Source organism: Platalea leucorodia (genome assembly GCF_965183815.1).
Source record: "Platalea leucorodia genome assembly, chromosome: 10".
Lineage (NCBI taxonomy): Eukaryota > Metazoa > Chordata > Aves > Pelecaniformes > Threskiornithidae > Platalea > Platalea leucorodia.
This window is the reverse complement of record NC_138832.1, coordinates 24,801,609-24,828,066: the sequence shown is the minus strand read 5'-3', so window position 1 is coordinate 24,828,066 and position 26,458 is coordinate 24,801,609. Positions and strand designations below refer to the sequence as shown.

Sequence of the window (26,458 nt, the reverse complement as noted above, 5' to 3'; positions counted from 1 at the left end):
CCCCGGCCGCGCCTCCGCCGTCACGGCGGCGGGTGGGGCAGTCCGCCTGCCGGCAGGGGGCAGTGCGCGGGCGGCCGGCGCCTCTCTGCGCCGCGCCGGTGATCAGCGCGAAGTCGCCGGGAGACGGAGGCGCCGCCATGGAGCCGCCCGCCGCGGCCTGCGGCCTCCTCGTATCCGCCGGGACCTGCCCGGGGCCGGGGGGCGGCGGGAGGGGCGGGCAGGCGGGGGGCCGGCGGGGAGGGCAGGGCAGGGCAGGGCGGGGCGGGGCAGGCGGCGGCGGTTTCCTTAGCTGCGGCGCAGAGCGTTGCCGGCACGGAGGTGCGGGCCGGGCGGCGGGAGCCGTGCGTCCTCAGCCTGGGCCGGCGGAACGGCCGCTACGGGTGAGCGCCGGGCCGCGGCGGGGCCGGGGGCGGGGCCGGGGCCGGGTCGCTCGTCCCGGCGTCGGGACGCGAGGGCCCGCTCCGGCGGTCTGGCGGGCGGAGGCGCCGCCGCCGGGGCCGGTGCGGCCGCCCGTGCCGGTGAGTCAGGCCGGTGCCGCCGCCGCGGGGGCTCGGGGCTGCGGGCGCCGCGTCCTGGAGCGGCTCCTTGCCCTCCCGCCGCCGCCCAGGCCCCGGGTGGCCAAGCCCGCGCCGAGCCGGCCGCCGCCTCGGGGAGCCGCGGAGCCGCCGGGCCGCTGTGCTGAGGGAGCGCCGGCACCCGGCGTCCTCCCTCCCGGTGCGGCTCGGCGTGCGGGGAACGGGGATTCGCTTCCCGGCGCCGCGTTCCCGCCGGGTTCCCCCGAGGAGCCGGAGCTGCCGCGGCCCCGGCGCTGCGCCCGCCCTGGGGCGGTGGGAGTTGAACGGCGCCGGTGCTCTCGCCACAGCCCCTGGGTGCACCCGCACCCTGCGCGGCTCCGAGCTCCTCGTCCCTTTCTCGCCTGCTATCCCAGCAGCGCAGCGATCAAAATCAAACATTGCGTTTCTCTGTAAATGCAGCTCTCGTGACTACAGTAACGTTTCTCTGTATACGAGGAGGGAGTGGTTTCTGTGTTTTTACAAGCCTTTTTTCTGTCTCCAGGATAGTTATCCATTCACAGAAGAAGGAAAACTCCGATCCGGATTACATTCCCATCAACAGCCGCTTTAAGTGCATACAAGGTACTGACTCTCCTGGAGCGGGCTCCAGTGCGGTGGCAGAAATCCACTGCGGTTTATCGGCAAAACCAAATTTAGTGGCGTGTCTTGACCTGCCTGCTGAGCACCCATATAGACTGAATGCTTCCCCGTGAAACTAAAACTCGCAGTTTATGGAATCCTGCTTCTTCCTCATCCGAGGCGGCAGCCTTTCTGTGGCGGCATACAGTTGTGGGGAACTTGGCTGGTTCAGATGAGTGGTGGGCTTGGCATCATTCAGAGCCCATGCTCAGCACTTGTCTGCAACGGCTGACATTGGTGTCTGCTGATGTCTGTCTGTCCGTCTTCTCCATAATGGCAGAAGTTGGGAGCTTTAGTCTGATTCCTGCATGTTTAGATCAAAACTTCTGTAAGGTCTGGCGAGCTGTCAAGTCGGAAGAGCCACCCATGGGATGGGAAGGAGCTTTAGGCTTTGCCTTGGAAGAGCTTAAACAGCAGCATATGTCCCTGGGGCAAACGCTTGTTCAGGAATAAAAGCACCTTTTCCTGGATTAGCTTATACCCTTCTGTGTAATTCAGTGTGCTTCTGCCCATTGTTTTTGCTGTGTAGACAAGCTCTGAAGTTCATTGTCAGGTTGGCCTTTCCCAAAGGAGCTCCACTGATGTGGAACAAACCGTCCAGGTGTGTGAGAACTCTGAATGTTAGGAATCTCCCCTGTGACACTTTGATTGTGGGAAACGACTGTCTAGGCTGTCCAGATAGGACCGTTCTTTCTGCCAGAGCCATTATCAATAGTAGAGATGTAAATTAAAGCTGTTTGTTCCTTTGTTAGGACTCTTCGCTGGTTAGTACCGGGCAGCATGCTTTTTTGAGTACTCAATTACTGCAGCATTCAGTGCAAACTCTTGATCCTGTTTTTCTCTTTTCCAGAGGCAGAAGAAACTCTACTGATTGATATAGCTACAAACAGTAAGTTTTATAACTGCAGTCACGCAGCTAAAGCTCCTTTCAGGAAGCAGGCTGCCTGTTGGGCACTGATGCGTGCTTATTTTACCTACCACTGCATAACCTTCCTCCGTACTTTGTGTTTGTCGTTTGATCAAGCAGGGATTGTGTTTCCTCTAATGTTGTTGCCTGGCTCTTTTAGGCAGGCAGTTGTCACGACAGGCATGGTCTTAAGTGCCCAGGTTAAAGTATTGGCAATTGGTCAAACTTTAACTTCTTAAATCTTTTCTCAAGGCCCACGTTTCACTCTGAACCGTTCTCATCTCCCTTCCGTTTCTTTGACCTGCACTTGAGCCTAGGTTACTGTCTGCCTTTTCCAGTGTTGACAACGCTCTGTCTAGTCACCAATTCTGCTTTGCCTTTCAAGAAGTTTTTCTTACTACTTCTAGAGCTCTTCTCTGTGAGACCACAGTAGGGAGAAGCATTCCTAAAACCAGGAAAACGTGACTGATGATACCCCACGCGGGGGCGGGGGGTGGGATCTCAGAAGCACAGGGAAACTAGCGTAGGTGCAGATTTCCATCGGAAACGATAGCTGGAAGTTGGCTTTCATTGATGAGCTCAAAGGATATCTGGAAAGCCTGGTCACTCTCGGGGCGTAATATCTGTGAGGCAGCCTCGACTGACTCTGTGAGTCTGTGTTTGTGCCTGAAGCAGGCTGTAAGGTCCGGATACAAGGTGACCAGACAGCGGAGCGGCTCTTTGAAATCCCTGATGAGGAGCGTTGCTTAGGATTCCTTTCAGAAGTGCAGAGCATACAGGAAGGTAAGCAGAGCGGTAGTTGTGTTTGTGAAAGCCTCTTGACTGCCAGCAGTTTCTGACAGGGCTGTTTTTTTTCCAGCCCACCTGAAAGCTTCTCTTCCTGAACCTAAGGACTCAGCCAGCTGGCATCAGGTGGAGAAGAACCTCCCAGGTCTATCGCAGGCCTCTTCTTCGGGTACTGAACCAACTGTCACCCCTGTATGCTCCGCGGTCTGAACAGTAACGGGGCGCTTGGGGACAGGGAGCTGGGTCTGGCCCTGCGCTCAGCAGTCTGGCCTCTGCCCCATTTCCTCACTTCACGTCACCCTGCACAAAACAAAACATCTCGGCCCTTGGATTCTGTTGCCCTGGACCATTCGCTCCTTCTTGAGTGCTGTCTTCTGCCTAGTGCCTTGGTTGCGTATGTTAGGCTCCCTCCTGCCTTGCCTTGCGGTTAGTGCCCCTTCCTCTCATTCCCTGAGTCATCAGAGTTGATACATTACCATTTGCTTTATCACTTTCTGTGGAGTTCTGTTTTTTCCTTCTTGATCTGAGCTATTTTAAATTGTTTCTCAGGGCATTGTGCTTGGGTTTTTTTGTTATAGGAGCTCTGGGGTTTGAGGATGACTTCAGTGCTCTAAGCCTAGAAGAGAAAAGAAACATGCAGAACCACCAAACGGGATCTCACCGGGAACCCCCACCTCCTCCAGTGCCTCAAAATAGGCAGTAAGTACCATGGTGAATCTCTTCCCTTTTTTCCTTTTCTTCCTAGACAGCAGAACCAGTTTTAATTCTGCTCTTGCTTCCTTCCTAGATTTCACCGAGAGAGAGAAGCTACATCAAGAGACCAGCCAAAAGTGACCAACACTATGCGCAAAATGTTTTTGCCCAGCACCCAGTTGGGACAAAGGGAAGGCCTCATCAAACATGTGCTTGCCAAGAGAGAGAAGGCATACGTCAACCTTCACAACTTCAGGTTAGAGCTGTGACTGAGGAGCAGTGTGCGCAGAGACACAGCTCTTTAATCTCTTCTGTGAACTCAAATCTAGCCCAGGTTTGAAATATGACAGCTTCTGGTGCGTGGCCAGCTTGGGTGGCTAAACGCGGATCGGTGCAGACTGGAAGTCAATGAGTGCCTGCGATGCAGCTTCCCCTTTTGCATCTCTTCCCCTGCGTGTGTGTCAGATCTCCTGGCCCTCCAGTAAGACTGAAGCAGTTGAGCAGAAAGAGGATAAAGGCAGCCGTCCCACCAGTCTGTCTTAGCGTTGCCCCACACGACGTGATGTTAAAAGAGCCAGATGTTCGCTGGCCCCGGTGAAATGTCTTTAGTTTTGTAGCACTCTGCAAAATCCCCGCGATGGGTGTCACTGAAAGCGAGCCAAGCCCGGAAGAATTTTCTGTTACCCCATAGCTGGCACGGCCCTGCGCGTGGACAGCTCGCGTCGCGTCTGCTCCCAGCCTGAATGCTGCTGTGCGTGCACTGGAGAGGCTGGGCTGATGCGGTTGTTATTGTGTTTTCTAACAGTTCAGCTGCTTTTGTGTTGTAGGTTTTTTGTGGGAACGTGGAATGTGAACGGGCAGTCTCCAGACAGCGGCTTGGAACCCTGGCTGGTGTGCGATGCAGAGCCTCCAGACTTCTACTGCATTGGGTGAGTGGCAACGGCCTCGTATTTACTTAGGGTGCTGGGTTTCTTGCTGCTCTTGCTCGGAGACTGGTGGGCTGCATTTGTTTTAGGTTCCTGTCATGTTCTCAGAGGTTCCACAAAGCTGAGCGATGTCTCAGAAGAGCTGTCTGAGGGGAAAGAGCCATCTGGATGAGACAGAGTATCGGGTTAAACGAGGCTGGCATGACATAACAAAATAGATTTTCCTTGAGGCATCCGCAGAGCTCTCTGGTTGTCCTCCGCCTAAAGCAATGCTTCTCAGAGAGATCATTGCTGGAGTGTGTTGCAGTGGGGTCTCAGAGGCACTGTGGTGAAATTCTGCTGCTTTATTTAGCAAGTGGGAATAAGGAGCTTCTCTTCCAAGAAGAGCTGTAGCTAGAAGTTTCAGATTGGATCTTCCTGTAGAAAGAGGGTGGTCTGTTGGAGAGGTGGGACGTGCTAAGCTGGCTTGGTTGTTTAGGTTCCAGGAGCTGGACCTCAGCACGGAGGCTTTTTTCTACCTTGATTCTCAAAAGGAGCAAGAATGGCTGACTGCTGTGGAGAAGTCCCTGCACCCTCAGGCTAAGTATAAGAAAGTGAGTTCTGCTCAGCGTTGCGGGGCCTTGTCGCAGAGTTGGCGTGATTGGAAGGAAAAGAGAAACGGGCTTCCCCTTTCCTCACCTGACCAAAGAGCGGTGACTGGAGAAACCAAGGATGTGTACTTGGCATGTGTGTACCTGTGCACGTGTCAGGTATGCCAGATTAAATCTGGAGAGTCTGTTTCTGCCCCACGGTTGTAAGGGGATAATGTACTTTGCAGTAGAAATTTATAAAGATGGGGATCAAACTAACTTTATTAAGTACAAGGTGGGTGTCAGGGAAGTGGTATGCTCTATAGAATCACAGCAGCAGGTTAAAATTCTTTTTCTGTGTTACCCTTTCACCCTTGTACTGTAGAAGCAAGGTATGTCTTGAGCTGGTAAATTAAATGAATAGCTTTGCCTTGAAGGAATGGGATACTTTATGAGGCGAAATCTTCCAGAGGCTGCTGCCTTGGGGCAGAATTGCTTCAGTTGTGGCAGCAGGACTTTGTCCTGGCTGGTTTAGAGCAAGCCGTTGTTTTTTATCTCTGCCATAGCAAACCTTTCTGCTGTAGGTACCAGCCCTAAATAGATTAACTAGTTTCCTCTTCCTCCTTAGCCCCTGTGTTCACTGTCACACCCCTGGCCCGCTGGCTTTGAGTTCAGCTCAGTGGCGTGTGTCACAGGTAATGACAGCAGGAAAACAGAGCACCTTGCCGAACTGAGATTCATCGAGAGGGAGCCAGGCGGCGTGACCTGAACTGCGGAGGGGCTCATGTTCCCGTCCCTTTGCTTTACTTGAGTTTTAGGTGAATTTCTCCCACCCTCGTGAAAGGGAGAGAACGGGATATGGCCGCGGGCAGGGGGAAGCAACTGAAACTGTAGATAAGACTTGCGGTGGCATGCAAATTCCACTTCTGCAGAGTGGACTGAGTACTTGGGCTCTTCCAGTTGAATTCTCTGTTTTCAGCTTCTTCCCTCACTACGTAGACTTAATCCTAACGCATCGTAATGTTTTTGTGCCTCTAAAGTGAGCGTGTAGACTGCACTTAAGAAGATGAGGCCTTGTCACTGGCTTTCCAAGTTGTGACCCTGCTGTTTTGAAGGTGCAAGGAGGTCATGGACTGGGTGTGTGGAAAAGAATCGGCGGCAAACCTGAGATCCCTGCTGGGACAGTGCACGTCAGCGCTGTGTTAGCACCTGTGGGTTGAGCTCTGCAGGAGAGGAGAACCTCTTAGCTCCAGAAAGAGACTCTTTGCATTAGAGAACAAGTGTTTTCTGAAAAGCAAACAGTTTGTATAGCTTGGAGATGGCTGCCTTCTGATACCCCGTGTGTCAGGCGCGTTTGCCTTGTGAAATAAGAACTTTTCTGTCCGTTCCCCTCTAGCGCGTGTCCCTGCCTGCCCTGTAGCAATGAGTAAGGAAAGGTGAGCACCAGCTCCCGGCTGGAGCCGCAGCCCTCAGCAACAGCCATAGCCAGCAGCTCTCTGCGACATGGCTAACTAGAGCACTCGGTACCTTCCTCTCGTTTTGCTGATTAGAGCACAGCTTAGCGTAAAAGGCTGAGACTTCACGAGCAGATCTGCTACGTGTTTATTAAGTTTCTGTTACCTCGCAAGACAGCCCTGTGTGTAGGGAAGCACTGGAGTGGGGAATGTGGTGAGCTCAGCACAGCTGATGGCTGTTGGGGGATGATGGATTGTCCTCCAGAACCTTGCTTTGGGGCAGGAGGCCCTTTGGGTGGCGTTGCAAGCAGGGATTGCGGCCAAAATGTGATGAGGAATGGGGAGAGCCAGAGAAGCAGAACACCAGGCGGCGCAGGCAAGTCAGAACTGCGCTTCCACTGCCTTTCTGGGAACTCGGGATCCCTTTTATTTTTGCAGGTACAAATAGTCCGTCTCGTTGGGATGATGTTGCTTGTATTTGCTAAGAAGGATCACCTGAGCAATATCAGAGAGATCATGACGGAGTCTGTGGGCACGGGAATCATGGGAAAGATGGTGAGTCACCGAGGCCAATTTGTTGCTTCCGTGTGTCTGTGCAAGAAACGGCACAGCCCGGTTTTGCTCGCCTGTCTGTGCATCCCCGTCCCCTGCCTGGTGCCTCACCTGCCGCCTTCTCTAACGACCGCTGATACCTGCTCTCCCCAGGGCAACAAGGGCGGCGTGGCGATGAGGTTCGTGTTCCACAACACGACCTTCTGCATTGTCAATTCCCACCTCGCCGCTCACGTGGAGGACTTTGAGCGGCGAAACCAGGATTATAAGGATATCTGTGCTCGGATGAGCTTTGTAACCCCTGATGATAGTGTAACTCAGTTCAACATCATGAAACATGAGTAAGTTTGTTTTGCTGTTTTCCCTTTTGAAGTGGTGTTGAATGATCCAAATCAACTCAGAATCACAGCAACAGGAGATTTCGTGCGGATAAGTTTTCTGGCTTAGTAATAAAACTGAAAATGCCAAGGCCTCTGGTGTGCTAGAGCTGCTGCAGTCAAACTACGTGGTCACCTTCTCGCTGCGGTGGCTTGTGCAACCTGTCTCTAACGGCCTTTTCCTTGCGTGTTGTGTACAGTACTTCCATTTCAGCGGGCGCTGTTCCTGAGTCAATGGCTGAACGTTACAGGGCTTGAAGAAACTGAGGGGCTTTTATGTGATGGGAAATGGGAGTATGAGTAGGGGAAGAAAAGGGATCGCAGGATGGGCAGAGGCTACACTGTTTAGGCTTTTTTGAGTGATAGGTGCTTATGATTGCTGTTTCAGTTTCTTTTTAAATGAATTGGATGATACGCAGGCAATACTTGATTTCTTTTTTTTATTATTATTATTATTATTATTTTTAATTAAGTGACAGTGGTCGTGAATAATCTAAATCAAACTCAAATGTGTACAACAAAACATGTAAAGTTTTCTTAAACCTGATACAAATGACTAATACTTTGGTAGTTAATATTTAAACCCTTTAAAAACTGAAAATAAAATGTAGAGTGGATTAGTACAGAAAAAACTTCAAATATTAGATTATCCTTGGTAATCCACTAATGGAAATTTTGAGGTTTGACTATAAACAGGAAGAGCTTTGATACTAGAGAGGGGTTTAGATTTTAATCTTTAAATGGAACCTTTATGGAGTAAAGAGTGAACACCACAAGTGTTTCTTTGGCTGCTGGCAGTGAGAAGGCTGTAGGTCTGTTTGAAAGCCCAGAGAGGAGCAGATAAGAGGAGATGCTGATGAGGTGTGGCTGAGGGGTGAGGTGGGACAGTAACATTCTGGAAGTCATGAACTCAACAGGAACCTAACTCTGCTTTTGCCAGTTCTGCATCAGTCAGTCTTTGCTAGGTGGGTGATGCAGCAGCGGCCTGATCTGGCTGAAAGAAAGGCAGTGGAAAACGAGCTGGTAAAACCATGGTATCACACGAGGTGTGAGCACATGGATACCTGCGCACCAGCCTGCCTAACTGGTTGACAAGCAGGCTCTGCTTAACGAGCTCTGTCTTTGCCCTCTTCTGCCCACAAGAAGAGCCTGAATGCTAGGTGGATTTTGCGTAGCTGGAGAGGTTATGAAGCTTGGCGAGATACCCTGGTTTCACTGCATTAGAGAGCTGGTGGTGTTCTCAGGCTTTTTTCAGGCTGAGGCAAACTCCCATCAAACTAGGTCTTCGATCCCATCTGGGGTTCCAAAGGGGATGGACTCAGTACCGCAGTATCTGCTGCCACTAGGTATTTCTGCTGCCAGACTCGAACTTTCATGTCTCCTTTTGTCTTCCATGTGTCTCCACCTTAATCACCAGCAACCAGCCGTCTGTTCTCCTACGCCCCTTCTTCCCTGCGTGGCCTGCGATACTAACTCCTGGCTCTTCTTTCCCATGTTTGTCTTTGTTTTCAGTGTTGTCATCTGGCTAGGAGACTTGAACTACAGGCTTTGTCTCCCTGATGCCAGTGAAGTGAAAAGTCTTATCAGTAAGAATGAGCTTCAGAAATTGCTGACATACGACCAGGTCAGTGAACTCCGCTTACGTTTGCTCCGTACTTGTGAGGTCATCTTGGTGTAAGATGTGCCTGTGCTTGGGAGGACCTGGCAGACACTCTGCGATGTCTGTAGACATAGACGCTAGGCCCTGGACAGAGCTCTGGGTGTCCTGGTGACATCAATCCCCGAACAAAAACAGATTGTACGTTATAGCGGGGTTAACCAGATGACTTGGGCAATCACCGTAGAAGTGTCTGCATCTCATTGGAAGAGTTCTCTCTTACGTACAAACTACAAGCTCAAACGTAAGAATTTGTAACAGCAACAAAAGCTGCTGTAATCGGTGTTCTGGAAGAGGTATTGATTTGGAGACCAGTGCTTGTAGCCAAGGCTCTGCTCAGCCAGTTTGACCTAAATTCTGTGCTGTGGTCTTCCCCGCTCAGCGTTTCTTTGCAGCGCACTGAAAACCGAGACAGCACCAGATGTGCCTTTAAGGTGAAGGATTGTACCTGTGAAACACGAATGGAAATAGTGTAATATCATTTCTGACACGCAGTTTAACAGTAAATCGATTGATTCTGTTCTGTAGCTCGTTTCCACTGTGCTGCGGAGCTTCATGCAGAAAACAACTGTAGCTTAGATTTTTGTGAGGAAAACAGCTAGGAAATTTTTCAGAAGAGTAAATGAGAAAAGGAAAGTAGCGTCAGGTTGTCAGCCAAGCGCGCTCCTGGAGGCTTTTGCTAAAATGATTGGCGGTGAAATATTAACGATGGTGATGCTTAAGCCTGAAAACTAATGAAGGCATTTAGCACAAGTGGAGCAATTAATATTTCCCTTAACTATTGTTTTATGCTGTCTGCACGGGCTGGTGAGCAGCGCTGTGCCAATTTGTACTCGGTCTGTTTAGAAAACATTCCACCGATGTGTTGAATTTTTACCTTTGTTAAAGGTGTAAGGTCTGAGAGGCGGTTTGGGGGATGCCTGGTGAATCCCATGGCCACAGATCGCAACTGCTCTGCCTATAGATCTGCTCTCTGACACTCTGCTGGGGGCGTGGGGGGTGTTTGGGGTGGTTTCTTGGGTTTGGTTTTGTTTTTTAAGTGTTCTTTTTCTGCTTTAGCTGAATATTCAGCGCACTCAGAAGAAAGCATTTGCAGATTTCACCGAGGGAGACATTAAATTCATCCCCACATATAAATATGACTCTAAAACAGATCGCTGGGACTCCAGGTACGGCTGCCGATGGACATATTGACCTAGGACATAAAAAGCGTCTTCTCACAGAACTTGATTTCCTGCTTCCTAGAGCTGGAAATACCATTCAGTGTCATGGTGATGGACGGAGTGCACAGACAAGTTTGTACTCCTTCGTTTCCCCCGCTTTCTGAAATAAGCAGCCCCTGTGTACGTTGCCCAGGCACACGCCTTAAACCTCGGTTGCTGCCGATTCCAATAGATGAGGGCGGGTAAAGCACGAACTCACCAGTGGCCCTGCACTGGAGGGTTTTTTCTGCTATCAGGGACGGACAAATGGTATAAAAGGAATTGAAGAGATAAGGAAATGCTCTCCCTGAGTCATCCTGTCCCCTGACTTGCACACCCGCAGGGGTTCCTGCTTGCTGCTCTCTGCTTGGTGCCTCCCACAGACATTTATGCATCTGCTGCAGAAGCTTGCTCGAAATGGAGAAACTCCCAAGAAGGAGTTTCAAACCATATAGCGCTTGGATTGTACTCTGCCTGTGTTTATAAATCAGCACAGTAGTTAATCTGGAGAAGGATAACCCAGGATTCAGACTTTGTAACATAATAGTAATAGCTGAGTAGACTTTCTGTAGTGGAAACAATAAGCAATGGATCAGACTGTAGTGGGCAGAAAGATCTGGCAGCAAAAGAAACTAGTGCAGCTTGGGTCGCAGTGCACATGGCTTCAGGCTGTGGAAACGGTCTTGTTTGAGGTTATTTTGGTTCCTGATGCTGGAAAGGACAGGAATCTTAACTACCGTATAGGGAAAGGGGAAGAGAGCAGAAGAAATAACACAGCATTCAAATTGAGGGAAGTGGTAGGAGTTCATCCCGTCGCTGCCGATGCAGTCATTGACGGTGGGGGTGGAGGGAGCTGCCTGGCTGGGAAGAGGAACAGCTTGGATGGTTTATTAGGATTGTTGGATTTCCCTGGTAACCTGTTTTTCTTTGTAGTGGAAAGTGCCGTGTGCCAGCGTGGTGTGATCGAATCCTTTGGAGAGGAGGGAACATAAACCAGCTCCGGTATTGCAGTCATATGGAGCTGAAGACGAGTGACCACAAGCCAGTCAGCGCACTTTTCCGCATCGGGGTAACTTTTTTTTATATGCTCGGGTAGGGTCACAATATTGTCATGCATTCCTTCGGGGGGGGTTACGTAGTCAAGGCACTTCTGCTAATGCCGTTGCAAGAGGACAGGGTAAATAAAAATGAGGTGTGTCCACTGTGCAGGTGTGCTGCTGTTTGGTGGCCGTGCCAGCCTCTGCTCGGCAAACAACTCGGCAGCTCTGGTCTTCGTGTGCAGCGCAGCTTAGCTGTGTAGCACCGGACAGCGTTGTGCCACAGCAACGCAGGCGATCGCTGGCGTTTACCTGAGCAGTTGTGGTCATGTAGTAAATGGAAAGGCATTCCCATTGACTGCTTTAATGGTGCTGCTTGGCTTCTGGGGTATAACCCACGATACCTGGTACTAGAATGGGTGAGCGACTGTTTTCTCTCCTCCGCAAGGAGACACAGCAGAAACCTGTAAATAGTTGTGCCTGCTGTTGCAATGTTGCCTCTGATGTGTTAAGAGCGTGTGTCACTGGATTCACGTCGGAATTTCTTTGGTGGTGAATGGCTGGCAGCAGATTTGGGGTTCCCAGCTTACCAAAGAGAGACAGTCCATGTCCGTTTTTGCTACCTCCTGCTCCTGAGGTAGTTCAAGGCCCCTTAAAGGAGAGCCTTTCTCCTCCTCCTCTGGAGAATCACGAGTAATGCTGCGGGATGCCAACACCGTCCCACAGAGATCACCCCCAGTAATCTCCCAGTAGTGTGATCGGTGGCCAGAAAGACCCTAGTAACATCTATAGGGGTAAAATATGCGTAAAGTTGCGTATGCAGCTTGGAGGTGCGCCCATGCGTGCAAATTTTCTTAGCCTTTCAGCTCCACGTAGCAAGTGCTTAGAGAAATATTTCACTTCTGCAGTTTACTCATGATCAAAAGAGTTCCTGTGAAGCTGGTCAGAAACTTTGCTGAGTGTTTTCTGATCTTCCACAGGTAAAGGTTGTGGATGAGCAGAAGTATCGGAAGTTGTTTGAAGACATCGTTCGTTTAATGGACAGAATGGAGAATGACTTTCTTCCTTCGCTGGAGCTAAGCAGGAGAGAAGTGAGGATGAAACCTGAATCACTGTCCACTTCCCAAACACAGCAGCCTTAGAAGGGCTAGAACTACTTTTAAAGACTTCGATTCAGTAAACTGGATTCTGGGAAATTGAACTTTATCCATTATCTTATGATCCGGAATTGGATTAGAAGGGACATCTTGTCTTGGCTTCTTGGCAAGCCTTCTGTTAGGAGTCCGGCATCGCTTGGGCACCTCTCAGTCACGGGTTGCCACTGCGCAGTCTGGGCGCCTGGCTGCGTGTCCCGTCGTCGCCACTAACGCTATTTGTGTTTTCTCTTTGCTCTGCAGTTTGAGTTTAAGAATGTGAAGTTCCGTCAGCTGCAGAAGCAGAAGTTCCAGATTACCAATAACGGGCAGGTCACCTGTCACTTCACCTTCATCCCAAAGCTCAACGACAGCCACTACTGTAAGCCATGGCTGCGGGCCGAGCCTTGCGAAGGTTACTTGGAGCCAGGTGAGTTTTACCATGGTTTCTACAGTGTGTACTGGCGTAGACTGCCACCCATCTCCGTTCAATCCTTCCCGTGTCTCCTGTCTCACCTTTCTTGCCATTGTCCTTGTCGGTTTGTCTTCTCGATTTTGTGGCCTTTGTCCCTGCCACTGTATGTTTGTCCTTGTCATCCCTTTTGGAGAGTGTCTATGTGTTCTTGAGAGCTCCTGTCTGTTGCAGATGAGAGCATGGACATCTCCCTGGACGTGTACGTCAGTAAGGACTCAGTAACCCTTCTGAACTCTGGCGAGGATAAAATTGAGGATATTCTCGTCCTTCACTTGGACCGAGGGAAGGACTATTTCCTTACCATCAGTGGGACCTACCTGCCCAGCTGCTTTGGCACCTCCCTGGAGGCCTTATGCCGAATGAGACGACCGATCCGAGAAGTTCCGGTCACCAAACTCATTGACCTGGTGAGTAGCAGCGTTACGGAGCAAGCTCTCTTAACAGGAAGAGAGCATATTCCCTTCTGTTTACTTCTAAAAGCAGGAGTAATGCCTTCGGCTTGGGTCAGCTGTGCAGGCTCTGAGCTGATTTACTTCTTCCAGAGCTCAAGGGGCTCTTTTATTATTTCCCTCCATCACAACCAATGGCTTTTGACAGCCTGTCTTTATCCCCTACTTCTCAGTAGGTTCAATATATTGTTTGGTGGGACAAAAAAGTGATCCCAGCCCCTTGTGTTTTGTGTTACTGTCATGTTGGTGCTGGCAGGCTCAGCTGGGTGGCACTGGTGTGTCGTAAGAGGTATGATTGAAGCGCTCTCCTCCAAGGTGCCTAGGCTTCTTCTGCAGCGATGAGGCCTCCAGGATCCTTTTCCTTCTGGACGCTTGTGGCATTCACACTGCTCGGGGGAAGGAACAAGCAGAAGCAGGAGGACCGAAGAAAGGACTTCGACACTGTTAGGCGTACAACTCAACGAGTGGCCAGTCTCGCAGCCTCTCCAGCCAGTTCCTCCCACACTGACCAAGCTCTTCTGCGGTGCAGAGATAACTGTTCTCTCCCCAAGCTTCACCGGCCCCTAGCAACAATATTCATCCTTCTGAAGCCACTTGCGTGTGCATGAGGGAGTGCACTTGTGCCCTGGTCACCTTTTGTCTTTTTGGTATCTCATGGCTGTTTCTGAGATTAAGCCCCATTTTGGGGTTCTTAATTCTTGTCTTCAGCCTGCGTTCATTCCTCTCTTCTGATGGCCGTTCCTGGCCTTGCTTCAGTGAGGTGTAGCAGTTCCTGAGTTTTGTTTTATTTACCCATTCTTGTTTAGCCAGGAAAGTAATTTCTTTTTTGTTCACCTGAAAGATTAGCCCCGGTTCTTTTAGTGTCTCTGACATGTGATGCCTTTCTTCTCTTCTCATATCTTGCAGTCTCATCCTTATGTGCACTTTTTTTGTCCAGTGAGCTGCTGCTTTTTCACGTCTGTAGATTTGACAGCTTCCACTCCCATCTGCTTACGCTTCTTTCTCTTCCCTTCAGCAGTTGCACCGTGCCTCTTGCTGCCTCTTCCAGTTCCCACCTTTTGTTGTAGGTCTCTGCTTTACTCACAGGCCCAACGCACAGAAAGGCCCTTTTGGTACCAGAATTTTGATTTCGTAATCACAAGATCAGGCTAAGCAGAATCCCGGTGGCAAGATAACAGCGTTTGCCTCCTCAATTGAAGCAACTAATCCTGGCCTCAGGCTCCTCATACTTTTCAGGACTTGATTGAAAGTCAGTCACGTTCTAGAAATGTGTTGAGCTTGCTCTGGAGCGTTTCACCAGTCTTGGTGGCTTTTCCACCTGCTTTTTCCTGCTCGCTGCTCAGCTCTGACTTCTTGCTTGACAGATAGGAACTCGGGCCTAGACTCGGCTTCTGCCCTCACAGACACACACTATTACTTTTCTAAGTGTACTTTGAGGCTTTTTCTGCTTCCTTTACCTATAGGTTTCCTTCTTCTGTTATTCAGTGAAACATATAGGAGTACAGGAAGCAAAGCAGTCGGAGAAGAGCACCCTGTCCCAGTATCTGCAGCACTGAAAGTCTCTTGTGTCACTGAGGTCAGCGTGACTGCAGTGCTTCAATCGGAACGTGTTCAGCAAGCTCAAGGAATACAACGCGTAACGGCCCAAAACAAAACTTAGTCACTTAGATTACCAAGCTACTGTCATGTTAGAGCTATTTTAGGTCTGTTGGTTTTGATTGTACCTGTGAGTTGAGAAATTCTTGGAGACGGGACAAGCTGAGCACTTTCTGCAAGGGAGAGCGGTGCACGTGCGAACCCCTCTGCAGCCCCGAAGCAGTCTGGGCCAGTTGTGTGTCTTTAGCTGATGTGTGCGATGAAGGCAGCGTGTTTGTCTGTTAAGAACCATTTTTCCTCCCGCACTTACGTCGTGTTAGGGCTTGTCACTCACTGCATCGAGCGTTTTTCTCAGCCTGGCTAGACTGTATCTGTTGTCTTCAGCAGAGGGAGATGTGGAGAACGCAGGTCGGTAAGGGTCTGAGAGGCAGTTTGATGCAGGATGGCAAAGCGTAGGTGGGAGCTTGTTTGGAAATGGCTCTCCTAGTTCTCCTGGGAGAAGCTGCTGACACTTGAGCATCTCGCCTTTGGGATTTCAGTATTAGTGTCTCATCCTGGTTTTTTCTTGGGATCCTACTGTGGGCTTTAAAAAGCCTCTTGAAGAATCTTTGTCAGGAGCAGGTTAGTCTCATGGAGCTAATCGTGCTGAACGCTACAGGAAGAGAGGTGAAGAGCAGGGCAAGCAGTCAGGTAGGTGGCAGTGAGACGCTGAGATGAGTCACCCCGTTACGAAAGGAGCCTCTCTCCTGTGCAGCGTGGCGATCCGCCGTCCCAAACCTGTGACTGCCGTCCCTCCCGCTGTGCCTTGGAAGAAGAACCGGCACCGGCTCGTGTTTGGAGCAAGCTGTTCTCTGCAAGAGGCCGGTCTGTTGTGGCTGTGTTAAAATTCAGTGAGCCTCCAAAGGAAGCAGGCGCTGCGGAAGCGGCGGGGGAGCCCGGGGTGCTGCTCCCTCCCAGGCGTGCCCTGGGCCGTGGTGGCTGCAGCCACGTCTCCAGCTCAGCCCTTGAATGCGTTTCGGTTGCCCCCTCCCCGAAAGGTCGATCTGCCAAAACTCAGCTTGGGCAACCTGCTTCTGTTTCCTCCTGCGGACTCCACTAAAGAGCGTCTTACGCTGCCAGCCCGCACTGCGCTGGTAAACGGATGCTGTGTTTCGGGATCGCTTGCGGGATTGGACATACAGCCTGGAGGGGGCTTTGCCATGCTCCTCCTTGCAGTGTGGTAATGCTATTAGGTTGAGACAGACGAGCAGCCTGGGGTTTTGAGCACAAACACTCATTTCCCTGACTATACACAAAGCTGCTTAGGGGGCCTGTTAGCTCCACAGCTGCCACGCGCTCAGAAATGCAGATTTAGCCTAGTGAATGTTTTATCTCTGGCCTGGTCACAGGGGAAGATGGCTGAAATAATACAGAGATATTTATTTCTGACCGGGAAGATTCAAGAAGGGGAACTTCTTCTTGGTGGACACCTCTCATCTGCCAGCGGCCTGACTGTTTGCTAGGTAGCGAACAGTGGTGCTGCGAGGCCCCTCGGAGGAGTTTGTAGAAATCCTGACAAGGTTGTGCGTCATGTGGGCAGGATTTTTGCTAATTGGCAGGCAAATCTCTCACCGCAGATTTAACTTTGGACATGTCAGCAAAATGTGTAAAGGACCTGGCATTCAGTGGGTTCTTGTAATGCAAATTAGGTTTCTGCTTAATCTGAGAGTGCGTTCTCTCTCTATTAACGATACTTTTTCCTCTTCTCTCTTTCCCACTGCTCTCAGGGAGAAGACAGCTTCTTAGAAAAGGTAACGCAAGCAATTGCTGGGGAAGTCTGCTTCTCAATGACTTGTTTGTAAAGAATGAGAGTTTTCCCCTTGTTTGCTGCTGGAGAGGGAAGGGGAGGTGGGCGCAGAGGGAGCACTTGTTCCAGCAAAGCCTCTTGGCACGGCTGTGGGCGAGATGAGAACACGTAGGAGCACAAAGTGACCCCATGGCCAAGATGGGCCAGCCCAACTGAGCTGCTTAAAGCTCTCCAAATTTGCTTTGGGGAAAAAAAATGCTCTCCTGATCTTAGCAGCAATGATAGATATTTCCAGAAAAGATTGGCAACCTTTGACCTATCTGAATTAGCTCTAAGCATGCACATGAAGTGGGGTTCACCACAGCACCCTCTTCAGACATGTGGGGAGAGGGCTGAATTAGAAAATTGAAGTCTTTTGCTCTTTCCATCGTGGTGTGTCGTTATGGAGGCCAAGGGAGGGCCTCGCATAGGAGACAGATGTGTCTCCGCTTCCTCGCGCAGCAGAGCTTGGGCTGCTGGCTCTCACGGCCCCCGACGCCTGGGCAGGATCGCTGCTTTGCTTCGCACTTGTGCTCTGCGCTGGAGGCAAGCGAGTCAAATCTGTCATTCGAAGAGCCAGTGGGAGATGCTGGTGTGAGTGTGGCAGCGTTGGTCCTGCTCTCCCCGCGTTTGGTAACGTTTGAGCTGGCTCTGCGCAGGCTTTGTGGGCTGGGTGCCGGCCCTCTCCGGGCTGTCAGGGCAGTGACAGGGTACAACAGGAGAGGGAATGGGTGTCCCCTCTCCAAGAGGGGACTGAACTCGGGTGTTGAAGCGGATGAAGCTCCCAGGCTCCTTCCTAGCAGCGGGGAAGGGAGCAGTTCGGGGCCTGCCTCCTGGCAGCATCCTTTGGCGGAGCATCTTCCTTCCCGCGGAGGCCACGGCGGAGCGCTGCCTCCTCGCAGGCGGCAGGAGAGGGCGCTCGGTGCCCGGCCAGCGCCAGCACGCCAGGGAGACCGAGGGCTCCCGCCTCCTCCTCCTCCTCCTCCTCCTCCTCCTCCTCCTCCTCCTCTTCCTCCTCCTCCTCCTCTGCCCTGAGCAGCCCCGGGCCGCCGCCTCCTCCCCTCCTCTAAGCAGCTGGGGTCTCCTGCCTGGGGGCTCTCTGCAGCTCTCCAAGCCACGCCAGGGCAGCCTGGCAGAGTCGAGTGCTCCAGCGCTGCCGTGCCCTGGCGTGGGGATTTTCTGTGGAAGAGCCCTTAGCTCTCAAAGCAGGTCCGCAGCTCTCGCCTTTGCCCTCTTAGAGGAACGCTTTAACGCGCTCGCCTAACACGCCGCTTCCCTGCGCGCTTGGACGAGCGAGGCAGACGTGTAGCCGTGACCCAGCGCCTGCTAGCTGGGTGAAATCTCGTGGTGTGCGGGGCAAAGCAAAGCTGTACTGTGCTGTGTGGCAAGTGTGGCTATTGGCCGTGCTGGCGGGGCTCGTGCCAACCTGAGGTGTCTCTGGGCGCAGCAGGGGAAGCCGAGCCCAGCCCCGGCTGGCTGTGAGTGACTGTGTGCGCTGCAGAGGGACAGCGATCGCGGTTGTCGCGTAAGCTGACAGCTGAAATGAAGCGCTTTGCGTTTGGCTTGGGACGCTCCTCTCTGCTGGTGTCCTCGGGTTGCATTCCTGCCGGTGCCGGTCTCTTCTGGGGGCTTCTGCTGAACGTGCTTTGGAGAGCTGTGCACAGCTTCTTCCTGGGGAGCACACAGGAACATGAGCGATCGTAAAGTGCGAGTAAAATGTAGCAAAAAACATTGATCCCGTTAAAGATTGGAGTGATGGAGATTTCTGAGCAGTTGAGCTCGTCAGCTGCTTTGCATGAGTAAGCGGGAAAATGTGACCATGGTGTCAGGGTAGGCTGTGTTCAGCAGAGACCTCTCCTTGGGAAAATCAGGAAGAAACTTTAGAAAACGGGGCAGGTTTAGAGCCCAGAGGGCAGGCGGGGTCAGGGCAGACGTGGTCAGAGCCCCCAGGAGCCGGGGAGGGCACGTCCTTGCCTCTGCAGCCAGGGGAGATGGGCTGGGTGAGCGGGGCGCGGTGGCTGGGTTTCACCTAACATGTGGCGGCCGATGCGGCAGCAGGACTCGTTAGGCTCCGGTCCTCCGGAGTGTCGGCCGCAGGGCGCGGGCTGGGAGCTGGGGCTTGGGCAGGCCACGCTGGGCGGCTGGAGACCCATCCTGCGGGAGCTGGCGCGGCCGAGACGTGCTGCAGTGCCGTGGGGGAGCGGGCAGGTGGTTGCGGGGCAGCAGGAGGGAGTGGAGCGATGGCTCTGTGCTGTGAAAGCCAGTGAGGGCCAGGTGGGTCCTGGGTCCTGCTGCGTCCCCTCTCCAGGCTTTCCTTCCCAAGGCCCTTCCCGAGGGACTGAGGTTTCCCTGAAGCCTTGTGTGCTCTTTGCCACCAGGAGAAATCTGTTCTGCCGCTGGGCTCCCTGGACGGTGAGGATGCAAGTGGGATGCCGCTGCAGGTGCCGAAGGAGATCTGGCTCTTGGTGGACCACTTGTTCAAGCATGCCTGCCGCCAGGTGAGGGAGAGGGCCTCTGCCGTGCCGGGAAGCTCTGGAGAGCTTGGTGACCCGATGCATCAGTAGCAGCTGGAGATCAACTCCAGTTTGGCATTTATAGGGCAGGGCTTTTCCCCTGTGCTTGAGGCACTGGCTGGGGGTACCAGCTTTCCCCCCGCTGTCACTATGGGCCTCGGCCTTTGTGAGGAAGGTGACTTTGTCCATCCTTGTGCTGTTTTTGGCAGGAGGACCTGTTCCAGACTCCAGGCATGCAAGAAGAGTTGGAGCAGATCATCGACTGCCTGGACACCAGTATCCCCGAGACAATCCGTATCCTTGCTGTGCCTGACTTTTCCAGGAGCCTGCTGGATCTCAGCTCTGCCGGGAGAGCTCACTCTCAGGAGAGCGTGTCTGCAACCTTTAGCTGGCAGGGTCCCTCCTGGGGGGCTGGCTCCCCTCTGTTCCCCGGAGAGAACCTCCCTTGAAGCTGAACGTGTGCTGGCTACAGCAGCCAGAGGGCCAGAGCTCGGGAAGCTTCTGCAAGGCTGTGCCAAGCACAAGAGCTGATGAGGGTGGACACTGGGGAGCATGATCTGGAGAAGAAGCTAATGGAGCAGAGGACTTCTGTGGGGCTAGAGGGTGCGCAAGCGCAGTGCAGGGTGGATGGGAACAGCATTTTCCACGGATGGGGGAACAACAGAGGAAGAGGAGGAGGGCTTTGGTGCTGGGGAGCGGTTAGGCAGGCAGAGAACTTGCAAGACCTGCAAGGAGGAAGCAGAGACCAAGCAGCTGGGCAGGAGGAGAGGCAGGGAACAGACTGGGGAGGGAGGTGGTCCATCTGCTCAGCATGCCCCTTGATTCCCACCGGTCCAGCGGGCAGTAACCACTCTGTGGCTGAAGCACTCCTCATCTTCCTGGAGGCTCTGCCAGAGCCAGTGATCTGCTACGAGCTGTATCAGCGGTGCCTCGACTGGTCGCACAGCAGCCGGCTGTGCCGACAGGTACGGTGCTGCCTCTGTCTGTCTCTGCTTGCTGCGGGCTCAGGGCAGCTCTCCCTGCTGCTGTGAGCTCTGCCTTGGTCCTGGCGCTTGCTGGGTCCCGCTCCCTTTCCGTGAGCTGGTGAGGGGCTTTGGGAGCAGGCACTTGGAGGTTCTTTGCAGTGGGCAGGATGACCTGGGTGCTCTGGCAGTGCCTTCCTGTCCCAAGGTGGGCACTGCAGTATCTTCCAGAAGTCTTGGTGGCTTCCAAAGAGACCCCAAGTGTGGGCTGTGTCACCCTGCGCACATGGGGAGCAGCAGCCCCGGGGAGTCGAAGTGCCTCCACTGGTCTCAAGGGCTTAAGCGCCTGCTCAGAGCTGCAGTTCCTGTGCTTCCCTTAAGGGCTGTGACTGAGCGGCTCTTAAGAATAGCCGGCGGGACAGCAAGCAAGGCCAAGCACGTCCTCGGGCAGAGGAAGAAGTTTTGGGGCACGTTTTCAGTACTGGCATCAGGAAACCTCTTGTCCTGGTCCTCGTGCTGCTGCTGTGCAGCCAGGGAGGTGAGAGCTGGGATCCGACTGGAAGCGAGTGGGAAGCAGCCCCAGGGCAGTGGTAGTTTTCGCCTGGTGATGCAGTTATCCTAGAGGCCGTGTTACCAGGAGCCAAAGCCCGTGAGTGCCATCAGCACGAGGCTACAGCTGGTGGCTTGTTGCTTTCTTTCTGGGCCTGTGGCTCGCGCCAGTGGCCTCAAGGCAGCGGAAGGGGGACGGCTGCCCCTCTGGAGTCCAGAGTGCCACAGCATGCCCAGGCTGCAGCGCTGTGAGCTCGCAGAGCTTCCTGTCTCTGTTTTCTTTGCAGGTGATCTTTCAGCTGCCTCGTTGCCATCGCAGCGTGTTTCAGTACCTAATGTTGTTCCTCCGAGAGCTGCTCAAATACTCGGAAGACAACAACGTCAGTGTCGCCATGATCGGTAAGCGTGTCGTTTCTCTGCTCCGCTCCTGCTGCCCGCACTGAAACATAACCCCTTCCTGGCACCTTTCAAGGTCTCCGTTCCTGGCCAATAACCGTTTTGCCTGTCTCTGCAGCCGCCTTGTTCTCCAGCCTCCTCCTGCGCCCTCCGCCCAACCTGATGGCAAAGCAGACTCAGCAGGACCGCCAGCGTGCCATCAACTTCCTCTACAGCTTCCTGCTTGCCGGGGACGAGGAGTGACTCCTGCCCGTGTGCCAAAGCTGAGGCCCGTGCCGCCAGCCTTGTGCTGAGGCCGGGCCTCTGGCAGCTCCAGAAGGGTAAAAGGCTCTAAGCTACTCCAAGTGCCGTGTTTACAGTTGGAAGGGACGTGTTCCCCTCTCCTTCCCGCTGCTGTACCCTACGCTGCAGAGGACCTGCACACTCATTGCACTGCCATCCGTGACAGGAGCCTCCTGCTTTCTCCCTGGGAGCTGGGTGGATCTGGTGATACCCACGCACTGTGCCAGCAGCCCGATCGTCCCATAGCAGTGTCACCAGTTCCCCGAGTCACGCTTTTCTCTCCTTTTCACTCCCATCTCCCTGGAGCCATTGCGGGGAAGGGTGGAGACTGCCGGTGCTCTTGGAGGGCTGTGGCGCGGCTGCGAGGCCGGTGTGTACTGACTGTAGTAGCGAGAGCCCCGTGCTCTGCCCCAGGCTGGTGTTGGGCACATGTCACCCTCTGCCACGCAGCAGACCACCCTGATGCCCCATCGCTGTGCTACAAGAGCTGGACCGTGGCCGTCCGGGGAGGGTTATCTGGACATTTGGCCTCTTCCCTTCAGCAGGGCGTTATCCTCTGCCCTCCCTCCCGGGCTGTAAGGCTCCGGCACCCAGGTCTCTCTGTGCCACTGGCCCCTGGGCCCCCCAGCTTCCTTCTGGTACACCGGGCACGGTGGGCGGCTTGGAGGGGCCCAGGTCAGGCAGGGCTTCTCCAGGGCTGCCCCTGTGCGTGGCACGGAGCAGGACCCAGCTCCTGTCCCTCCCAGCCCTGCCTGCAGAGCCGCGGGGGTAGGACCGGGGCTGGGTGAGCGGGGTGGCGTTGGACGCTGTCCCTCCCCTCCTCCCTGAGGTGCCACCAGAGGGTATGGGCTGGGGGGAGAAGGCGAGGGGGGCAAATGAGCCAGAAACCTGGGGGGGCTGTAGTGCCGGGGTGACACCCAGCTGGGGAGGGGACACCCCTGGGGGCCGGCGGCTGAGGGGTGCAAGAGGGAGGCCGGTCCCACTGCAACACTAAGCAGAGTTCTGCCTGCTCGGGCCAGGGGCTGCGCGGCCTCGGCTGAGGGAGGCCACTGCCACAGACGCGGCGGGGGTAGCCTGCGGTCCCGGAGCCCCCGCCGGTGCTCAGCCCACGGGTGTCTGTGCCGCTCCGTGGTCCCCGTGCGCTGGCTGAGCTGCTGGGGGCTCCGCTACCTTGTGGCTCTTTTTTTTCCTTTTCTTTAAAGTTTTTAAATTACATAATTTATTGGGAAACTGTTCGTTCCAAATAAACCTCCGTTGTGCAAGGTTTTGCAGGGCTGCGCTGGGTGCCCACACCGAGCCTGCCGTCCCTCACGTAGCTCCACGCCGCGCGGCCTGGGGGTGGCTGCTGCTGGGCCGCAGCATCCCATGATGCAGAGCTGCGGCTTGGCTCTGCCGTCCTCCCTGCCCAGGGCTCCGGGGCTCTGTCTCGGGGGCTGGAGCCTTCCGAAGGCAGCAGAGTCCTTCCTCGGGCTCTCCCACCACCACCGCCACCTCGGCAGCAGGCCGGGCAGAGCTGGGGGACAGCGGCAGAGGTTCTCGTTCCCCTGGTTCCTGCTGGTTTGGCTCCTGTTCCTGGGCAGCAGCTTGCAGGCTCCTGGCACGCAGGCAACGTGCAGCCCAGCGCCGGTTGCCTGTTTGGTGGAGTGGCCTGGCACCAGTTGCCTGTTTGGTGGAGCGGCGTGGCGCCAGTTGCCTGTTTGGCGGAGTGGCCTGGCACACGGCGTGCCAGGGATGGTGCAGCCAGGGAAGCTGGCACGGAGCAGGGCCTGGGGAGAGCGGGTGCAGCGGGGTGCTGGTGCCAGCGTGGCACAGGGCTTTTGCAGGCCCAAGCAGCAATGCCCATGCGGTCCCTTCGTCCCCGCTGGCTCGGCAACTGGAGCAGCAGTGGAGAAAGCCGGCACGTCCTGCCGCAGGAAACGGCCACCGGTGTCATCTCCATCTGCTTCCTGCCAGCTCCTTGAGAGCAGGGCCGTGCCCGGGCAGCTGCTCCCAGCACCGTCACGGAGGGGACCGGTGCAAGGTGCCGGCATTGTTCCCGCGGCCACCACATTCCTGGCACTGCCGGCGGAAATGCCGGAGCGAGCGCGAAGCCCTGCCGCTCCCCGGGGATGGGGCTGAAGGCTGGGCCTGCCCATCCTCCGGGCTAGGCCGGGGGCACGGGGGTCCGTGGGGGACCTTGGAGGCTGTTGGTGCGCTGCTCTGCGCCCTGCGTGGAGGTGGGGGCTCACGCACGCCTGTCGGCCCACCACAGGCGTCGGGGGGACTGACGGGTGCTGGTGCTGCCAGGATGGCGGGACTGGCGTAGCTGGTAGCATCCCAGCAGCACGCGCTTGCCATGAGCCATCGGGCTCAGCCTGCGATTTTGGCACAGCCGGTGTCCCATGTCCACCCTGGATGCCCATCGCCGGCCCCGGGCGGGGCGGTGAGCCCTGCCCGTCCCCCCGGGTGCAGCCAGAGGTCCCCAGGGACTGGAGGGCTCCAGCGATTGTTCAGCGCCTTCCCATCCCAGCAGCACCCAGCACCCCTGTTTCCCCACTCAGCGAGCCGGGACCCAGCAGAGCACCCTGTCCTCGCCATGCCGGGACTGGCACCGGCACACACGCCCAGGGACGGCAGCCAGGCAGCTGCCTGCGGTGGGGGGCTGCCTGTACTCACATCTGCCCTTGGCCCGGAGACCTCGCAGCCCTCTGGCTGCAGCCCCCCGGCAGCACTTGCAGCAGCCACCGCGCCGGAGATGCCGCTCCAGCAGTGCCTCTGCCCGTCCGCCCCTGCCCGCGCCCCTGTCCCCGGCACGGCCCTTGGTCCCACCGCCCACACTGCCGCAGCTCCCCGCCGCGGTGCAGGGGCTCCGGCACTGCAGGCAGCGTGCAAGGGAGCTGCCCTGGCACGCGGCGCGCCGGGAACATGGCGGAGCCCGGCAGCCTCCCACCTGCCTGCGGGCAGCCGGCCAGGCCAGGAAAAGCCAGAGATTCCTTAGGTCTCCCGGCCCAGGAGCCTTTTCCTCCGGCACCGGCTGGCCAGAGCCCAACCGGGGGGTCCTCCCTGGCCTCCTCCTTCCAGGCTGGCGCGGGAGGGCTGGGGTCAGGGCTCAGCTGTGCGTCCCCTGGCCGCAGCCCAAGCCCCCGCGCTCAGGGCTGGGCGATGCCTGGCGGGGCCGTGGGGCATCGCTGCCTCGCCTGGCAGGGCCATGGCAGCCTGTGCCGGGGGAGGCTGCCGGGCCAGCCCCCAGCTGCCCGCCCTGCCTGCACCCAGGCAGCCAGGCACCGCGCTGCGGGAGTTCGTGGGCAGGGTGCTGGCCGCCTGCAGCCAGCGCGGGGCCGAACTGTTGGTGCTGAGGGGTGGTTTGAGGTGCAGGGGAGAGCCCTCCCAGTTCAAACCAGTAGCAGCAGTACCGTAGGGTGGTGATGGAGGAACGGTACCCCATCACCATCACCCCGGGACAGCCAGAGCGGGCGCTGGGGTCAGCCAGGGGGGCTGTGCCAGGGCACCGCATCCTGCCCCCATCACAGCACCAGTGGCAACGCCGCCGCCGGCCCCGGGAGGCCGCCGGCCCCGGAAACCACGGCGCGAGGGCCAGGACGGGACTGGGCAGCGAGCTGGCAGCCCTCGCCCACCCACCCCGTCCCACCGCGGGGGCACAGGCGGTGGCGAAGCGGGGCCGGCAGCAGCTCCCTGGAGGCACGCGGGGCGGCCGGCTGCCACGGCGGGCGTGGGTAGGCGGCGTGGCAGGAGCGCGCTGGCGCGTGGCCGGGGAGCACATCCCTCCCCGGTCCCAGAGGATGAGCTAATGGAGGCCAGCTGGGCCCAGCCCTGCTTCCCCAGGCTCTGCTCCCAGCCCCGCAGCTGCAGCCTTTCCGCTCCTCGGCGGCCCCGTTAACCCCCTCCCCACCGGTGCTGCCCCCCGCCCGCGCCCCCACGGCTGCCACGCTCCCCTGCCCGCAGCCCCGCCGCGGTGCCGGGGCTGAGCTGCCCTCCGCCTGCGGACGTCGCTCATGGGAGGCCTCCTGCAAACAATATGGGGTTTGGGGGCCCCGCACGGGCACTGCCTCGCTTGGGGGTCCCAGCTGGGGCTGGGGGAGGTCCTGTCCCGGGGGGTCCCAGCCCTTTGCAGGGCTCAGCCCCCACCCATCTGCAAGGTCCTACAGGGACCCTCAGTCTGCTGCGCCCTGACCCACAGCCCCCCTGCACGGGTCCTGCTCGCACGCAGCCCTGTGGACACGGGGACACCAGGGACACCAAGGATGGGGACACCAGGGACAGGGACAACAGGGACACCAAGGATGGGGACAGCAGGGAGGGGGATGCCAGGGACACCAGGCACACCAGGGCCAGGGACACCAGGAACAGGGACGGAGATGCCAGGTACCAGGCACCCGCAGCTGCTCCCGTGCGCGGGGCCGCGGGGACAGCTGCCCGGGGCTGGGGGAGAAGGGGGGAGCTGGCAGCCGCCGAGGAGTCAAACAGAACCAGCAAGAGAGCCGTGCCCGGGCCGCCATCCCGCAGCACTGCCCGTCCCCAGGGGCTGGAGCATCCCGGCGAGGCGCTCGGCAGCAGGCAGAGGCAGCTCCGGCAGCCGCCGCGGTCTCTGCCTGCCCCACCGGCCTCGTCCTCCCCACGCCAGGGCCAGGCCAGGCCCAAACCCTGCTCCCTGCCCCGGCACTGCGCTGCCGGACACGGGTGCTGCACCCTCGGCTTCACCCAGCACCCGCGGGCGCTGGTAACCACGGCAACGGCAGCATCGCGGGAGCGGGGCAGGAGCACCCGCACACCCGTGCCTCCCCGCAGAAACCGCCTTACAGAAGCCGTTATCCCAGCAAAGGCTTCGGCTAACGAGCTGCTCGAGTGCCAGGCCCAGGGACCATCAGTGCCGGGGGACAGGGAGCGGGATGGGCCGGGCCGTGTCCCTCTGGGCACGAAGCCTCCCG

The 26,458-nt window shown here is 56.1% G+C and overlaps 1 protein-coding gene across 3 annotated transcripts; it reads left to right on the top strand.

The window, feature by feature from the left end:
• The first annotated feature begins 80 nt into the window (after nucleotides 1-80).
• OCRL (OCRL inositol polyphosphate-5-phosphatase) lies at nucleotides 81-22,771 on the top strand. Of its 3 annotated transcripts, none has more exons than XM_082323644.1 (24): nucleotides 81-170; nucleotides 301-380; nucleotides 1,057-1,136; nucleotides 2,044-2,082; nucleotides 2,776-2,883; nucleotides 2,960-3,055; nucleotides 3,465-3,585; nucleotides 3,674-3,835; nucleotides 4,407-4,508; nucleotides 4,984-5,098; nucleotides 6,967-7,083; nucleotides 7,234-7,421; nucleotides 8,970-9,081; nucleotides 10,174-10,283; nucleotides 11,250-11,385; nucleotides 12,334-12,444; nucleotides 12,751-12,916; nucleotides 13,133-13,368; nucleotides 16,773-16,796; nucleotides 19,210-19,329; nucleotides 19,554-19,638; nucleotides 20,182-20,309; nucleotides 21,143-21,254; nucleotides 21,370-22,771. In XM_082323644.1, exons 1-24 carry the CDS (start codon nucleotides 138-140, stop codon nucleotides 21,492-21,494), a joined length of 2,706 nt encoding a protein of 901 aa, XP_082179770.1. In that variant the 5' UTR covers nucleotides 81-137; the 3' UTR covers nucleotides 21,495-22,771. The 3 variants fall into 3 exon arrangements, with proteins under 3 accessions (XP_082179770.1, XP_082179769.1, XP_082179771.1); XM_082323643.1 differs by having other exon boundaries at nucleotides 2,773-2,883; XM_082323645.1 differs by lacking the exon at nucleotides 16,773-16,796 and having other exon boundaries at nucleotides 2,773-2,883.
• The last annotated feature ends 3,687 nt before the right edge of the window (nucleotides 22,772-26,458 follow it).

Coding starts and splice junctions, on each gene's coding strand:
- OCRL (XM_082323643.1), top strand. CDS start 138: ATGGAGCCGCCCGCCGCGGCCTGCGGCCTCCTC. Junction 171..300: donor CCGCGGCCTGCGGCCTCCTC/GTATCCGCCGGG, acceptor GCTGCGGCGCAG/AGCGTTGCCGGCACGGAGGT. Junction 381..1,056: donor CGGCGGAACGGCCGCTACGG/GTGAGCGCCGGG, acceptor TTCTGTCTCCAG/GATAGTTATCCATTCACAGA.